We start from the raw sequence: 18,194 nt of genomic DNA on the forward strand, positions 1-18,194 counted from the left end.
TTGACGAGTTGGGAAATGCTCGGGCCGTGTTGCAGTGCAGCAAGGTGAGATGGCGGATTTGGTAAAGATTTCACCTCACACACCATGTGTGTTTGCTGTACCGGCATCGGGCCGTAGCTCGTCGTGTCACCCTTCGCCTTGATGAAATTCTCCGAGAATTCAGGGGCTCCCGCATCTAGTGATACTGGAGGCTCGTTCACCCACTCTTACGGGCTCACGGCCCACGGCCGGAGGTTGAATAATTCAGATTTCAGATTCATCTCTCAGAGTGAAGAGGTTGAAGATGGCATTAATGGCTGAGGCTGGAACTACCCCTGCACCGAAGAGCTTCCGGGTAAGGTAGGGCCCCCTGTCAGAACCTTGATTAAGTACATGCGGGTGAGCTAAGGCACCTACAGCCCCGAAGACGTGGCGCTGCGGCGCCGGCGCGCGACGTCTAGGAAAAATCTCACCTCACATCCGAAATCTCATTGACGTAGCTCTCACTCACATCTCATTCTCACTCACCCCGGTTTTGGATGTGAACACACAGAGATCTCACCAAGATCTCACAAAACACCCAATCATCAAGGGCAAGATAGCTCAGGGTGAATCATTCATATAGGGTATAGGCACGACGAATAACGACCTCACAATGGAGCGCCACAAGAAGACCGTCTCCAAGATCGCCACCGCGGTGCGGTCCTTCTTCGACCGCAAGGAACCCTACCGCATCTTCCACGGCTCGACAAACAGCACCCGCCCCTTCCGCCGCGACCGCGTCGTCGACATCTCGGCCCTCGGCAGCGTTCTCGAGGTCAACAAGGCCCGCCGCACCGCCCTCGTCGAGCCAAACGTCCCCATGGACCGCCTCGTCGAGGGCACCCTCCGCCACGGCCTCATCCCCCCCGTCGTCATGGAGTTCCCCGGCATCACCGCCGGCGGAGGCTACGCCGGCACCGCGGGCGAGTCCTCGAGCTTCAAGCACGGCTTCTTCGACGACACCATCAACGAGGTCGAAATGGTACTCGCCGACGGGCAGGTAGTCCGCGCCAACCGCACCAACGAGCGCGCCGACCTGTTCCGCGGCGCCGCGGGAGCCGTCGGCACCCTCGGTGTTACCACCATGATTGAGCTGCAGCTCGTCGAGGCCAAGAAGTACGTAAAGACGACGTACCACCGCACCCACAGCGTCGCCGAGGCCGTCGAAACCGTCCAGGCCGAGACGCTCAATGCCGAAAACGACTACGTCGACGGCATCCTCTTCTCCAAGGACCACGGCGTCGTCATCACCGGCAAGCTGACGGACGAGATCCCCGAGGACCGCAAGCCGCAGACTTTCAGCGGCGCCTGGGACCCCTGGTTCTACCTGCACGTCAAGGATCGCACCCTCGCCGCCGGCTCCGCCAACAGTGAAGCGACGACGGTGGCGACGACATCCTCGTCCGCCGTGGTCGACTACGTGCCCCTGGCCGAGTACCTCTTCCGCTACGACCGCGCCGGCTTCTGGGTCGGCGCCGCCGCCTTCGACTACTTCAAGTACGTCCCCTTTACGCGCTTCACCCGCTGGTTCCTCGACGATTTCCTGCACACGCGCATGCTCTACCGCGCCCTCCACGGCAGCGGCGAGTCGGCCCGCTTCGTCGTACAGGACCTCGCACTCCCCTACAAGAATGCCGAGCGCTTCGTCGACTACACGGCCGAGAACTTTGGCATCTGGCCCCTCTGGCTCTGTCCCTTGAAGCAGACCGCCCCGCCCACGTTCCACCCGCACACGGGCGAGGTCGAGACCTTACCCGCCGCTGAGGGTAGCAGCAGCGGCAGCACGGTAACGGCCCCCAAGCCGATGCTCAACATCGGCCTCTGGGGCTGGGGCCCCTCTGACCCGGCCGAATTCGTCACCAAGAACCGCGCCCTCGAGCACAAGCTCCGCGAGTTGGGCGGCATGAAGTGGCTGTACGCGCACACGTACTACACCGAAGACGAGTTCTGGCAGGCCTACAACAACAAGAGCTGGTATGAAGCCCTGCGCGAAAAGTATAACGCCACGACGCTGCCGACCGTGTACAATAAGGTCAAGGTCGATGTCGAGGCCCGCAAGGGTGAGAAGAAGGGCTGGCGCGACGTCGTCAAGTCCAAGCCGCCCATTGGCGGCCTGTATGGCATCTACAAGGCTATCCAGAGCAAGGATTACCATTTGCACCGCCGGGCCGAGTGGAAGTGGAAGGGTGACAAATGAAGAGGAGAGGGTAGAACTGTACGAGTAAGAAGGTGAGGCCGCACCATATAATGGATGTAACTCGTGATTCTCATGTCGGGCGTAGATCATGTTGGGAACGGCCGCGTATATTACCCATAGATTGCCATGCGTGGCATGTATCAGTAGTGTAGCATCATCAGCATCACAGCCAACCGCAAAAGGGGGCGCTTCAGCATTTTGGCATAGAGACGGGATTATAAAAACGAACTTTTGGAATATTTACCACGTGGACTTGGCCACACGAGATTATGGGAGTGATATGGCATGATTCAATTCATTCGTCTATTCTTCCAGCTTCATTCGTCCTAAGGGACGCTCAAATACGGCTATCTGGCCCTGTATATACAATGCCCCCATTGCGAGGTGCATTCCAAGCGCCATTTCCTTTCTCTCACGGCAGAATCTCCGTCTGTCGTGGCCGGCGGCGTCTCTGTATTTCCTCCTCTGATTAAACTACGTAATGCTGGCCCATGCTCCTTCAGTCATCATGATGTCGCAAGATCTATGCAGCCACCTCTATTTGTTTCGCAATTCCAAGATCAAAAAAGTCATTGTCGGTTTCATGCCTTGACGCTGTAGGAACGCTGGAACTTGTCGTTGACCTTCTCCAGGTAGTATGTACCGGGGGTGATGGTGGAGGCGTCACCCTTGGGGGTGAAGTCCTTCTGGAGGTGAGCCTGGTGACGGAGGTCGCAGAACTGGAGGAATATTGTCAGTAAATTTTCGCTTAGAGGCATTCCGTTGGGAGAAGAAATTGCTTACAGCCTCGTAGGTCTCAGGGGCAAGCTTGGTGCGGGCCTCGAGTCTGGCGGGAATGTCGAGAACCTTAGCGAGAGGAGTGACGTCTCCGTTGATGCGGAAAGACAGGAAGCTGGCAGCCAGACCGGAGCCGTAACTGAAGACACCAACGCGCTTGTCCTTGAGAGTGGCAGCGTCCACGTAGGAGAGCAAGCTGGCAATACCGCCCCAAACGGAACCGCAGTACATGTTGCCGAGGAGAGTGGCGACCTGGGCACCGGGAGCGACTCTCTCCTGGTACTTCTTCTTGGTGAGACCCATGAAGGTCTTCTCGACGACCTTGTCAGTCAGCGACTTCTCGTAGTCCATGTCGCGGAGCTCGGGGGCGACCTCGGCGAAGACGGGTGAGTCGGCATCGGCGAGGTAGTCGTGGTAAAGCAGGCGAGCGTACGACTTGGCAACGAGCTTGCAATTGGGGGCGTGGAAGGAGAAGTAGTCGAATCTGTCGAGGCTGGTCTTGGGGATCTTGGACTCTCCGTTGGTGGCTCCGTTGCCGTTGGCGTGGCCGTTGGCGGCCTTAGCGAGCTTGGCCTCACGCTTGTTGTACTCGCGGTAGGCAGCATCCAGAGCCTTGGTGTAGCAGGTCAGGGAGTAGTGACCATCAACGTAGGGGTACTCGCTGGTGAGGTCGGGCTTGTAGAAATCGTAGACGTGGGACATGTAGGTACCACGCAGACCGGGCTCCAAAACAACGGGAGCGTTGGGGCCAACAAGCATAGCGACTGCGCCAGCGCCTCCAGTGGGGCGGGCGTTGCCCTTGGCGTAGAGGGCAATGTCACCAGCGACGACAATGGCATCACGGCCGTCCCAGGCGGAAGACTCGATCCAGTTGACAGAGTTAAGGAAGGCGTTGGTACCTCCGTAGCAGGCGTTGACGGTGTCGACACCCTCGATGTTGGTGTTCTCGCCGAAGAGCTGCATGAGCACAGTCTTGACAGACTTGGACTTGTCCAGGAGAGTCTCAGTGCCGACTTCGAGGCGACCAATGGAGTTGGTGTCAATGTTGTACTTCTTGATCAGGTTGGAGGTGACGGTCAAAGCGAAGGAGTAGATATCTTCAAAAAGCGCGACAGATTAGAGTAAGCACCGGGTTTGGGGAGAAGCAGACGGAGCTCACCCTCGCGGTCGTCGCAGAAGGCCATCTTGGTCTGGCCAAGGCCGATGGTGTACTTGCCGGCGCTGACGCCATCAAAAGTCTCAAGCTCGGTTTGCTCGACATACTAGACGACGGGAAGCAGATAGGTCAGTACGATGCTCTCAGAATCTTCTTGTGAGAGCTTCAACAAGGAGCGGCTGTTTGACCCGCTCGAGCCTGGGGTGGGAGATTGAGGAGGGGTAATTCTGGCAGTGCTGGCGTGTGGATTGCGATTTCGGCGCTGAGGGGCAGAGCGCGGATTTTTTTTTTCTCTCCCCTTTCGTTCTACCTCTTCCAGCAATTTGGCGGTGGTGGTGGCGCAAAAAAAAAGCATGGTGAGACCAACCTGGTTGGGGAAGTAAATTTCGATGGCCTTGATGCCAATGTTCTCAGGTCTGGAAGCCATTTTGGGCGGCGCGATCGAATAGACTGTGATATGGGAGAATTGAAGTCTACGAAAGACTGAAGATTTAGCCACAAAGACTTATTTTTGAACTCCCAAACACCATTCACCGCCGTTTCAACACGCCTGGCAAACAGGTCGCCAAAGGTGCCCAACGTGCAGAATCAGGACAAGGATGTTCCAGCACCAAGGAGGGGACGGGAAGAAGAGGGGGAGGGGCAGTGAATTCAGGCCCAACGCACCTATTGGTAGAGGATGGTCGTCTCTCGGTGAAGGACCAAAGTGTGTGTTGGAGAGAGTTTGGGAGGATGAGGAGGACGAGGAAGGAAGAGCAGGAAGGAGTAGGAAGAAGAAGAAGAGCAGGAGGGAGGAAGCTATGAATGATAAGAAATCAGGAGAGGGAGGCTGTGGGTAAAAAGATGTTGGGACGGAGACGAACGGGAGGCAGCAGTAGCAGTGACAGCAAGAAGAGGGTCCAGAGGTCGAGGTGGTGCCGTGGTGGAAGGGGCGTTTATCTTTTTTTTATTTTAATTCTCTTCTTCTGTTTATTCCCACAGCTCTGCAGATGATAGGAGCAGACTAACGGCGGCATAGGCAAAAAAAAGGTACGGGGGAGTGATTTAATATTAAATCCCCACTGACGTCGCAACACACCATACAGCCAGACCATTGACCAAGGGCGAAAACGAGCTAGGTATCCGTTGAAGGGTGGGATCATAGTCATACTCATACACCACAGGTTCATGGTCCAAGGTCCATGGTCCATGGAGGGGATGGATGTACACCCGACTACTTTATGGACGCGGGATGTGAGGGGACTGGCGCTACGGGTACAAGTTTTTTGGTCGGAACTGCGACTACGACTGCGACTGGAACTGGACGCGCATCAACAAGTAGCCACATCCCAGGCCAAGTATAGCTGTCCGCTGGCCGTTGTCCGGCGTTGACCTTGGACAGGAAAGACCTTTCACTTTGCCCGTCTGCATTACCTTCCTGGGACAGTAACAGTAACGAGACACCCGAAAACGCCGATGGGAGAGAGCCCAGGAACGAACACCGGCGGTGGCGGCGCAGACTGGCAGTGTGCGACCTGGACTTGTGTGACAACCGGTGGCTTGGGTTGGGGAAGAGGGATTGTGCGGGCTGGGCGCGCAGTCAAGTCGGTGCAATGCCCAGCCTGATCCAGGTTTCCGAAGATTTATCCCTCCGAATGAGCGCATGTATCCGTACTTCGTCTTGCCCCAAGCTGTCTGCGTGATGGTCTGCCTATATCACTCTTCAATACCGGGTTGCTTGCTCTCTGGTATTCTTGACTGAACAATGTGATGATGTTGCCGTATTCCGAACAATTAAGATTGGAAGCCAGGACCCTTGGAGACAAGGTACCGCTATCGTTATCATGCTTATCTGGTGCTGCGCCAACGACCCTTCCTCTTCTTGCCTTCCATTGCCTCGACTTCGGACTCGGCGCATTCGCAAACTTGGCGTATCTCACTTGACCTCGGTCTGCACTAGCACACGTTTGCCTTGGCGGTTGAAGAACTGTCTTGTTTGTTTTAGCAGTGGCATGACGAGGTGTAGCAAACGTTCTCTATAAGCTAAAGTAATTAGCAGCTAGCTACATGCCCAGGTGAGGCGAGAGATCAACGACATATCGCGCCAGGGGGAAATTGAGACACCCGACAACCCTGAAAAGTCAGTTGGATGGTCTGTTGGGCCTATTGAGTCGGCTGCCATGTTTCCTCGCTCGCCAAAGTATCTGGTCGGTATTGTATTGCTTGAGCTGAAGCGTCACACAGCAACAATCATCAACACAACGGAAGAATAGAGGACCCCGGTAGGCCTGGTCAAGTAGATAAGGTTGCTACGGACCCTGCGTCCGGAACGCAGTCAGGTCGTACAAGCACAATGCCAGACTGACAAGAAACATGCAGGAAGAAACACACTCGTGGTGCTGCTGCTGAATGATTGATGGATCGAGTTGGAGGGGGGACGGTGCTCTGCTCTGATGTGTGGGTGGGCAGGTACCTCACCTCACCACCTTACCTTCCGTTGTGTGCCCGGTGAGAAGGAAGCAAATCTTACTTACGGTACCATCACCATCAAAAGATGGGAAATGGCGTTTCCCGCCCGGGTCCCCCTCGCCACCTCCGTCCATCGGTACGTACCTGGCTCGACATTCTCGCATCGTCTTCGCCCACCTCATTCGGAACATTTGGTGGGGTTCAAGTACAGTCAAGCGGGGCCGAAAGCCAAAAGGTACCTTATCAATCTGCCCCTCCATCAAAGGTACCATTTTGATGGATACTCTCAAGAGGCAAGTTCGACTTGCGACAAGTACCCAGCTGTACCTTGCTGGGCTCTCACACACACTTTGCTCCATCGGAGTGATGAAATTTTCGAACAGACGAAAAAAGAGTCTTCCGTCCTGTTTCTCTTCTCAGCTTTGGCTCAGGGCTGGATCGCAACATGGCCAAAGCAAGACGGGCGGCATCTCGGAACGAAGCGTTTGATGCCTGTCTATCCGACTATCGGCGGCAACAGCCTGGCATGACGGATAGCTCCCTTATGGCAAGCAAAGAGAGTATCTGAAAAGGCCACCAAGGCTTTCTCAAGACAGCTCAAGCTCGCTTGCACTGAGACATGAAAACGGCTCAACGTGGTGAGAGACTTTTTCCCCCTCCAGCCCCGCGGTTACCCCCTTCGGTACCTTGGCATCGCCTGTCTCAAGTTCGGAGGTATCTGACGTAAAGCATGTGAAGTGACAAGAAGGCTGGCAGGAGTCAGGACACGGAGAGATGCAGAGATCAAGGTACTTGATAACATGGCAGGCCTTGTACTTTACTTCTAGTGCTCCGAGAATGCTTCGTGTTCCATATATTGAGGATCCACTGGACCGGGCCGCAGACGCTTCTTGAGGCCAGCAACGCGGCAATTAGAAGCATGCTGCATGCCATGGCAGGTAGAAGAAGTTCAAGGGTCGAATAGGCTGAACAGGCGGTACAAGCCAGCCATCCGAGGAGCGCAATCAGCAGCCTTGAGGCGCTTATTCATTATTCTACTCGTGATTTTGGTCATTGAAGCAGGAAATTCAACCCAGGTTCAAAAAACCAGTCGTCAAACAGCAACTCAAGCTCGAACGACAACAAGACCCATTCGTTAGGCGTCAGTTCGATGTCCCTCAGTAAAAAGACCCCGCGCCACACTCCTGCTGTTTCTCGTCAAGGAAGGAAAGTTTTGGTAGGGCAGGGCATCTTACGTCAGGGCAATATTCGCTCGCCTCTGCCCCTCATCTCTCACTTTGTCACGGAAGGCGAATCGCATGACCCCACCAGTTGCGGAAAGATTGCGGATACTCTTGGGCGCTTTTCTGCAACGACGGCAGCTACAGAGAAGAATTCTTTCACTCAGCGGCATATACTGCGCAGTAGGTGCGCCTGGCTTCTCAGGTTCCCGAACTTCGCCAGGGCGTCTACCAGGATGAGACGCTGCGCTTGCCCCGAGGCGTGCGTCCAGAACTGCAGTTGATTTGGTAAAGTCCTGATTGGGAATAGCGTCTTCTGCTCGTTGACGATTCATCGTTTGATAGCTCCATCTTCAACAACACCACAATCATCTCTGGCGTTGACTCGCTAAGCTTGTTTAGTCTAGCTTGATGCAAAACGGCCATGCATCCCGATATTGACATTTTCCAATTTGCTTTCCACCGACAGGAACTTGCCTAGTCGGACTACCAATACCATTTACCAAGCAGCTAGAGCGGGCACAGGCACAGGCACAGGCACAGGCACGGAAGAGTCTTTATGGGAACACAAAAAGGCACAGGCACATGCGTCTGACTGCAGAACTGCAAGGGCAGCAAGCAGCTTACCAGGCGTGCTAGGGTAGCGGAAGACCAAGGGTGACAGGCAGGCCAGTCATCAAGCCACCACATCGCGGAAACTCCAAACACAACTACGAGGCTTCATTCTCACCACCATAACCCCGTGTCATTGGTGATGGTGTTCGCGTTCATCGTGGCTGAGCTTGCCGTCCTCGCCCTACCGACGTTGGGGAGCAGCTGAAAAGCCCGGTCAAAACTTCGCAGAGGTCAGAGACAAGCAAAGAAACTAAATAAGATCCGCAAACATTTCGTTCATGCCGCATGTGCGCATCTCGTCAGCGGCAAGCATGTTGACATTTGGACCCTTGCACAAATGGACAGTTTCACCTCGCCAGACGTATGTACATCGGAACGTAAGAAGAAAGAGGGAATAAAAAAGAGACGTGAGACCTTTTCTGGGGATCACATCCTTGCACTCCATCTCTCTCTCACCAACCCCATACTCTGAACTCCGACTGAGTGACTGGCCATTGTTACTCCGTGGATCGACTGCGACCTAGGTGTGGTATGGCATCCCACGCTTTCGACTCGCATCGCCGCGTCGGTCCTCCGAACGATGACCCCTCCCGGCGGATATCCACAATGGGACCGCCCCGCGCAACGACATATCACAAGCAGTTGGCGGCTGGCCCCTTCTCGCAGTCTTCTTTTCAGCCTCGAACTCCGAGGCTCTTAGACCGAGCGCAACAACCATCACGTCGTCCAAGGAAAAAAAATTCTCTTTCTAACCCCTCGTTCTTCATGCCCTGCAACCCGAACCGCACCGCACCGGTCTCGCATCGGCCCTCTTGCCCAGGTTCGCATGGTCCGGCCCTTCCCCTCAGTTTCCAGTTTTCTCCAGTTTGGGAACCGTCGCTATTCCTTGCGTAGCGATCAAATGTACAGCACGGCAAGGTGAGGCAGAGACGCATGCTCGGCACGGACATGGGCATCTTTTCATCGTCTGAAGATCTTGCCCTTGAAACCTTTCAGATGTATTGTGTCCCCGTTCTATTAGCTCGGGAACCACATGCATCTGGGACACACCCCATCCAAGGTTTATCGAACCATTGATGATGACACTCTGCTTTAGCTGGCCCGCTTCTTTGCCGCTGAGACCCCGGAGTTGCATCTTGCCCGTTCCAGTGACTGCTTCCAGAAGCCTGCTACGAAGTTGTTGTCAGCATTAGCCTTCCAAACCCTCAGCGCAGACTACAGCTGTGACTCAATGCTACAGCTTGGGGATATACTCAACTTAGCATTGCCGATTTTCCACATACGACCATACCCATTGGAAAACTCGGGATCCCGTCCGCTCTCCCATAGATAAGCCAATGAGGGCCGGATTAGTAGTTGGGTCGGTGACGACCAGCGAATACCTGGTGTTGTATGTTTTGATGTTTTTGACTGTTTTCGTGATCCATCTCTCGGGGAATGCTGTCCCAGTCAGAGCAGCCATTCACACCTCACATCCTATTGCATTTTCCACGCATATTTTGCCTGGCCCTCGAGAACTCATTGTTAGACTGCTGTACGGTAAAACATGAATGGATAAATCTCAAATGTCTCAGAGACGTGGAACATAGCAACTCGAAATGATGGCAGCGCTAGGTCGACTTATAAGATTCAGGCCCCATGCTGCTCCCCCCCCCCATTGGACTTCCCTTTCGATTCTCCTTTGGCAACACTTTTATGCTTGTCAATTTTGTACTGGCCCTTATCAGTCTCAAGACTCCCAAGCAGGCTTCCCGCAAGCTTCTGTAGCGTCTGTGCTCCCTCCACATAGATTTCATATCTCTCCCAGCCTCTCAGAGGATAGAACAACAGAGCGAGAAGAGAATCGTTCAGCAACGGCCTCTGCCTCGTCAAGACGATAGTTGTGAAGATACAGGCCTAGTCCTAGCACCACTACTGCCACGGGAACGGCGAGACCATGCCCACCGCACTCGTATCAAGGCCATAGTCCCGAACGCTCGCCCCCTGCGTGAACGTCTTTTTGTTGCGGTTATTCTCGGGGTCGCTGCTACGCGGTTGATCCATGGGGACCGCCTACAAGCTCCTGGTGAGATTGGCGATGTCAGCCCGGTACAGAAGGTGCGGCATCTGCTTCGGCGAGTTTGCCGTCGCTTCGTTGGTGGCTAGGTTCCCTGGACGTTCTCCGTACTCGGTCTTGAGGATATACTCTAGATAGCTGGGCAATTCGGCCGACAATGTCTTCGTGTACTTGTATCTGTCTCCCCCGGTCCAATGTCTCGAAGGCGTTGACATCGCAGGTGTTGTTCTTGTCAGTGTCGATCCTCTCATGGGGCTGAAGGAAGGATTCGGCGACTGCGGCGCCTGCGATATCCCAGTATCAACCAAAAGTGGGTGGCTTCGACAGCTGGCAGCCGCGGACGATTGCTGACGCTTTGGCTTCTTGATCATTGGCCCATGATCGTTGCTCTAGAGTGGACAGAAAACGTTATAGCAAGATATAAGTAGATAGAAGCCTAGGCAGAGTCATTCATTGATATTTATATACCACTCGGAGTTGGCTGGTCATTTCTTATAGGGTCGGCAAATTCCTCACGATAGATAATCTCGTCTACGTATTGTCGATAGGAATCCAGGAAATATTATTCTTACCCTTATTGATACTCCATCATCATCATCATCATCATCATCATCACCATATGGCCGACGTCTGAATACAGAAGGATCGCGGACTACGTGTGGTTGTAAAGCTCGAAATGAGATAGCAGCCTGGTAGGAGTTACGCAAGTTAGCCAAGCACTGCCAAGATACGCTGGTCACAAGCTAGAGAGGCTTCGGTAGAAAAGCAGGGTATTACGCACACTACTGCAGTCAGTCCCAATCTCGCCTTTTCGTTATCGGCTCAACATTACGAGGGAACAAAGTGAGTTTGCAAATATACGAAAGGGTCGTTCACACTCGAAACTACAGAGATACTATCAAGCCTTCTCATGAAAGGCATAGTATTGCGAATTGTTGTGAAAAGGCCTCCGGCAATATATCTCACAAAGTTCCTTTCTTTCATTAATGTATCGTACCTCCCAACAACAGATATGTGATATAGAATGCATGTCCCTGTCACTATATACCTAGTTTGCTTGCTTGCTGAAAGGTGTAAATTGGTCGATGAGCTTTCCGCCAATTTGGATCTTATTAAGCACCTGTTCCGACTAGACCTGCCTCATGTTCTAAGGAACCAGTTCTGCGGGCCCGAAGACTCTGGTCTGTATCACAGTGGGTCTAAGAAGCCTGATGAAGATTATACAATCTGGTTATCGGTGATAAAACTTACCATCTTCTCCAAGCCATCCGAAGTGGAATGACACTCGAGCAAGCAGACGTATGGATACAAGAGAAGTACCATGCTGCTGTTAGGCTCAGGATCGATCGGATTTCTGGCGATCCTTTGCCAATGGACTAATTTTATGTGAACCTCACGCTGGTGTAAGGACGGCGAGGACACCCTTCGAAGTAGAAATCTGACGAGCATGTATCGCAGCCTTTGCCCTTCTCTCTTACTTCTAAGCTCAATATGGAGATACGAGACGAGTGTTTTCACGTAGAAACATTGAAGCTCTCTGAACCGCGCAAGCTTATAGAAGGTCAGAAGAAATAGCTTAGACGAGCATTGATTCGTTGTCGTGCCTGAGTTATGGAACCAATTTTTGTAAGAAGATCGTCTACGAATTCACTTGAAAGAAAATATGAGAGGATCTTTTTTACTTGCCTACTCCTAAGGCCGTTGCGGAATTTGAAAAAGCTGTCTGGTCCGGAATACGGCCTGACAGAAAATATTTGCCCAATGTGTTCACAATATTACCCAGAACAGTGTCGTATGTTTTGAGTTTCTGGTTCTTGAAGCTGTGGTAATCTTAGTAGAAGGCTGTCGGTGAGACGAGTATTCTACGACGAGTGACGATATCTTCAGGCCGGCCGGATGCGCCCACCCTACAAGGTAGGATCTAGAGGAGACAAGAGTGCTCGAGCAATCAGGCTGTGCCTCCGACGTCTAAACTAACTAAGCTGATGCAATGACCGAGCACACAGCTGTCAGTCATTGATGGCAGCCAGAGCGTGAGTTAGTCAAGACGCTAACGTATACGAAGACGTTCATGTCTAGCCACCGTTGCAATGTCATTTACTTTGTTCAATAGTCTAGATGATTCCTTGACAATCACAATCTTCTTATATTCATGTTTTATGGCTTATACATTGGCCTATTGTTTGGTATTTGAAGATGAACATGAACCATGCCTTTCTCTATAAGTTTGATGACATCAAATTGAAACCCCTTGAAGAAATAACGCTATGACATGGGATCGCAGTTCCCCTCCGGATCTCCCCATCTAAACCGGCCGCCCGGACGCCGGTAAATGCAAAAGAACAAGTATACAGATACGGGAAAGAAACAAACTCCTCAAATCCTTGGTAATGCAGGGCCCCAACTTTCTCAAACCTCCACTGGAGTACCGTAACCCGAGTCTCGCTTTTGCGTGACATCCTCAGCCCCGTGCTCGGCCTTGGCCCCCGAGACCACGACCGGCTCCTCCGCCGTCTTCTTCTCCGAACCCTTAACGGGGGCCTCCGATTCCGATCCGGAGCCAGAATCCGAGTCGGAAGAGGATGAATCAGAAGAAGCCGCCTCCTTATTCTTATTCCGCTTACTCTTCTTCTTCTCCGCCTTGCGCTTCTTCTCCCTCTCCTCTTTGCGCTTCTCCTTGGCCTCCTTCTCCTTCTCCTCGGCCTCCTCCTTGCGCTTCTTCTCCTCTTCTTCTTTCTGCTTGGCCTCGGCCGCCCGCTTCTCCTCGGCGGCCTTGAGCTCCTTTTCCTTCTTCTCCTTGCGCGTCTCCGTCACCCACTCCGCCGCGCCCGCGACCGCGGCCTCGGCGCTGCGCTTGTGCTTCATGAGGTACCCCTGGATCTCGGCGGGGCTGAATTCGTGCGCGGGGATGCGGGCGACGAAGGTCTCGGAGAGGGCCTCGACGGCGGCGACGATCTCTGCGGTGCGGGCGGCGGCTTGCTCGGCAAGCTTTTTCTTCTTCTCGTCGTCGTCGTTGTCCTCAAGAGTGTCACCGACCAGTTGCTTGTGCTCTTGGAGGGGCTGCGCGGCAATGTCCTCGTCGCCCTCAAGGGGTGCGTAAATGGCACGGAAGATGGCGCCAATGATTTCGCCGTCGGCCAAGGTGAACTTTACAATCTGGTCAACGCGGCCGGGGCGGATGAGGGCCTTGTCGAGCTTCTCGACGTGGTTGGTGGTCATAATCAGGACGCGGCCCTCCTGGCTGGCGACGCCGTCGAGGATGTTGAGCAGGCCGGACAGAGAGAGGCGGCCGCTGGTGTTGTTGGCGCCGTTGCCCACGGTCAGCTGGCCGGGCACCATGTCGCCTCCGTCCTTGGCGTCCACGGCATCGCTACCGGTCCCGGTGACGTTCTCACGGGTGTGCGTCAGGCCGGCGGTATCAATGTCCTCGAGAAGGACGACGCATCGCCGGGGCAGCTCGGCGAACAGGGTGGCCAGGTTCTCCTCGTTGGCCGAGATGGAGCTCAGGCTCACGATGTAGATGCGCATCTTGAAGAAGCCAGCCAGGGCGAGTGAGAGCGAGGACTTGCCGGTACCAGGAGGCCCCGTCAGGAGGTAACCGCGGCGCCAGGGGATGCCGCGGTTCGAGTACCACTTGCGAGTCACGGGGGAGAGATAGTCAGCGACGTCGTCGACGAGCTCCTTCTTGGTCTTCTCGTTGAGAATGACGGTCGAGAAGGGCCGGGAGGTGCGGGCCATACACCGCTGCCATGTGGGCTCCGTGGTGCCGGCGCGGGTGCTGCCGCGGTAAATCATAGTCTTTTGCGAGTCCTTTTTGAGGTACTCTGCGCGGGCCTCCTGGAGGAGCTCCTTGAGGACCCAAGGGTTGCGGCCGAAACACGAGAGGCTAATCTCCTCGCGCTCGCTGACGACGAGGTAGGAGGCCTGCTCGCGGTTCTGGCTGCGCTTGAAGAGGAGCAGGTGGCCGCGGTACCAGAACGAGTGGCTGCCGAAGCTGGGCGTGTAGGCGAGGGGCTTCTTCTTCTGGCCCGAGATCTCGACGAGGCCGCCGTCCGAGGACTCGTCCGACTCCTCCTCTTCGTCGTCCCAGCGCCAGAGGAACCAGGAACGGGAGCTCAGGTTGGTGTTAACAACGAAACGCCGCGAGTTCTTGGCAAACTTTTGGGCGGCGACCCAAGACATGAGGATGTTGTAGATCTCGTCGTCGGTGCGGACTTCGACTGTCGACATGAGGTGCTTCTCGACCTTTTCCCAGAGGTACTCGCTAAAGTACCTCCAGGCAAAGGTGGCGCCGCCACAGAGGATCACCAGGGGGATGTAGACATTGAGGTCGATGCCGAGGTACTTTTGGAAGGCTGTCGTGAAGACGCTGAAGCCCGGGAAGAAGAAGTCCAGCAGTGCCAGTTGGGGAGGAGGCTGAGCTGTGCTGGATGAGGTGTTGATAGGGTCGGCGTAGCCGGTATCTGTTATTGTGTCCATTGTCTTTAAAAGCTGAGAGAATGAGGCCAGCTCGAGGGGAAACAATGTCAGTCTATTTATACAAACGGTCTGGTTGGGCTGGGATATCTCGTTGATGGTAAGAGATTTAGACGGTTGAGATGCTTTCTCTTATATATTATAAGGTAGAGAAATAAGGAGATGTCGAGCTAGTGATGTGTGTGAGATTCCCGAGTTCTGAATGTGCGAGACACTTGCTATTTTATATAGTCGAATTACAGACGAAGATACACACCCATTCACTTGGGAGGCAACCACGTCAACGAGGCGTTCGTGACCATAACTCTAGCCAGTGAGGTAAGGGTCTCTGCAACCACCACATGCAATATGCGGGCAAGTTTGCTGGACCACATCACACACCAATTAGCATAGCCGGCCCAGTAAACTTAGGTCGTCAGCACATGGGAATTGAGATGGGTCGCTGAGGCCGCCTGTAACGGAGAAGGCGTGAAAAGCATGGTTTGAGTCACTCCGGCCGCGCTAGGATAGCGGTGAGGTCGGGAAAGTCGTAAAACTAAGTCCTGCTATAACCTTGAGGGGCAATTTTTTCTGGGGAAACAACAGTTAGGACTTGACGCTAAATGCTAGGCAACATTTGCTGCCTGCGGCTAAGGACTCTTGGGACGTGTAAGGCTGAGTGATGGGCATGGAACCTGATCTGGGGAAGAAGGCCCCGGGTTTCCTTGGACGGCCGGAAATGTGCGGCCCAAGGAAGGTCTAAGGTGGATATGGTTGAGCCACTTAGCTTTCTGGAATGGAATCTGGGTTAAGTAAGACAGCTACGTTGGTGTTCATATGCAGTCATCAAAGTATGGGGATAGATGAGTGGTTCAAGTGAAGGTGGTCCTCGTGAGCCAATGGAACGATTGGGAGATGGGGAAGGAAGTGTAGCAGTGAGACCTGCGTCTACGAACAAACGAATTTGCTCGAATTGGGTCGACCAGACGTTGATTGGCTTGCGAAACGAGACTTCCACATTGACACCAGACTGCGGTAGATTTTCCTGCACGACACATCAAAGGTGGCGGAGGCCGAGGGTTTTTTTTTTTTCTATATGCAAGTACTGCAGTTTACGATGTGCCAACTTAGGGAAAAGGAGAATCCCCACCATCCAGAATGCGACTTCACATTGCGGCTGAGAAGCAATTGCAGCACAAGTTGCAGAGCCGGAGATGCAGGATCAAGACAATTTGGACGGGGTGCACTGTGAAATGCATGGATTGAGGCCAACTGCGAAGTCTGTGTGTGGCTGTGGTCCAGACTCCAGAGAGCCGAGGGACAGCGCAGAAGTGCTCAGCCACACTTTCGAGCCTTAGCTACAGCGGCTTCCCCGAATGACGCAGAACCGGTAGGTATCTGCATCGATGCCGTTTCCTTGCCTTTAACTGTCGGTAATATAATTCATCGGGAGTTTGCACAAGATGACATCACTGAAGTAGGTAGGCACATTGCCTCTGCGAACAGTCACGACGAAGTCTCAAGACACCCTGCTTTGGCTTCTCTCTAATTCGTCTGGTACTTCCTCAGGATTCGTGTCCCCGCTGATCCAGGGGTTGATCCGTGTTCATTGTTCTTCAATTGTAACATTCAGGGGTAAGGTTGGTCACGGCTTCGATTTTGGGCATGCTGCGTGGATGTAGATTCATATGGGGGGTTGAACATCGACATTAAAATCTTATATTCTCTGGTGATATCATTAGACAAGAGCAAGCTATCATAATTCATTAGACACCCTCCCCAATTTACTTGAAGGTCCTGTCTTTCCCTTCGAAAAATGTTCTGGGTACAATTGGAGGGGAGGGGAAGTCCTGTAGGTAGTGTGTGTCTGTGTGTGTGTGTGAGTGTGTTTTTGTTGTCAAACGCCAACATCGATCGTCAATCGAAGCCCAAAAAGAAGAAAAGACCAGCCGCCTGCCCGTATGTCCGTACAAGAATCGTGACCGCGTAAGTAAGAACACACAGTGTCCCAGAGACCAGCAAAAACAGACTCAATCTTCCCAATCATCGTACTTGCCAGGGTTGCCAGGGAAGTGAGGACCACCACCACCACCTCCGCCTCCGGCATTAAGATCCACAAAACCGGCATCACCGCCGCCGCCGCCGAAGGCTGCCGCGGGAGGAGGCTGGTGATACCCAGGATCCATATCGAAAAAGGCAGGCTCATCATCGTACATGGGAAACCCGGGTCCGGGAGCCATACCGGGTGGAGGCGGAGGCGGTGGGTGGTTGAACGGAGGAGGAGGGGAGGAGGCTGATACGACACGGGCGGCACCGGGAACCGATGCCGGCCTCCGCCCGAACCCCGCTGCTCCCTCCGGAGCCGACCGCTCGACCGGCTACTAGAGCGGGACGCGATCTCGGAGATGCTGTCGTCCCATTTGGGACTGACCCAGGCGTAGGAAATGTACGACGCGTCGCTGTACACGCTGCCGCCGCCGTCGTCGTAGTCCCAGTCCTCTTCGTAGTCGCAGACCTTGGTCTTCCGCAGGGCCAATTGCTTGCCCGGTGGTGCGCCCGTCGTCCACTTCATAAAGGAGACGGTCCAGTGATCGCTCTTGATGTTGGAGTGGGATGTCTGGGACGATCTGGACTTTTTGGAACCGCCCGAGCTGGAGGATGATCGGGAGGACGACCGGGAGGAGCTTCCGGACGAGTAGCTCGATACGGACGCGGCGTCGTCAAAGCGGTGCTGGTGTTGATGAGCCATGGCTGAGGTGCGTTTTGGGAACGACGAGTAAAACTGAATTGGTTTGTTTGAGCGAGTAGGTGCAAAGAAGCAGCAGCACAAGCTCCGTATGGAGGGATGCAAAGAGATGAAGGAACACCCTGGTATGACACAGCAGAACTTGGGAACAAGTTGCCTTGGTCGGTACCCTTACTGGTCAAGTACGCAGCAGAGAGTTTTGCTTCACCACCGAGGAAGAGACGGAGCAGACAACGACAAGCGAGCTTTGCACAGACAGTCGTCCGGGATGGGGCTTGATCAAATACTAATTGCACACGGCAACGGGGTATTACAGGCAGAATTGGTTTGAGCAATAGGTCGTGAAGGAAGCTACCTACATGTTTGGTCAGCGTTGCTCGCCTCGTCTCATTGCTAGTGCTGGAGCAAGAGAGCAATGGCTGCATGCAAGCTCGAGCTCATGCATGATGCAAAGTGCAAAGGCAAGGGGACTGGACGTAAATTGCATGTCTCGTCCCTTCACC

General features: G+C 54.0%; 3 protein-coding genes across 3 annotated transcripts; 1 reads left to right on the plus strand and 2 right to left on the minus strand.

Annotated features, from left to right (window-relative positions):
- Positions 1-634: 634 nt before the first annotated feature.
- Positions 635-2,218, plus strand: N0V96_005467 (uncharacterized protein; the record flags this gene model as incomplete). Its single annotated transcript, XM_053197478.1, has 1 exon — positions 635-2,218. One exon carries the CDS (start codon positions 635-637, stop codon positions 2,216-2,218), a length of 1,584 nt encoding a protein of 527 aa, XP_053045018.1.
- A 581-nt stretch (positions 2,219-2,799) lies between these two features.
- ERG13 (3-hydroxy-3-methylglutaryl coenzyme A synthase) lies at positions 2,800-4,578 on the minus strand (the record flags this gene model as incomplete). Its single annotated transcript, XM_053197477.1, has 4 exons — positions 2,800-2,937; positions 3,002-4,092; positions 4,155-4,257; positions 4,519-4,578. The coding sequence occupies 4 exons, from the start codon at positions 4,576-4,578 to the stop codon at positions 2,800-2,802; spliced, it is 1,392 nt and encodes a 463-aa protein (XP_053045017.1).
- Positions 4,579-12,899: 8,321 nt separating this feature from the next.
- On the minus strand, positions 12,900-14,969 carry N0V96_005469 (uncharacterized protein; the record flags this gene model as incomplete). The annotated part of the gene is made up of 1 exon (XM_053197476.1): positions 12,900-14,969. One exon carries the CDS (start codon positions 14,967-14,969, stop codon positions 12,900-12,902), a length of 2,070 nt encoding a protein of 689 aa, XP_053045016.1.
- Positions 14,970-18,194: the final 3,225 nt, after the last annotated feature.

The sequence above is a fragment of the Colletotrichum fioriniae genome, assembly GCF_027942845.1.
Source record: "Colletotrichum fioriniae strain IMI 355084 chromosome Unknown scaffold_5, whole genome shotgun sequence".
NCBI classification, from domain to species: domain Eukaryota; kingdom Fungi; phylum Ascomycota; class Sordariomycetes; order Glomerellales; family Glomerellaceae; genus Colletotrichum; species Colletotrichum fioriniae.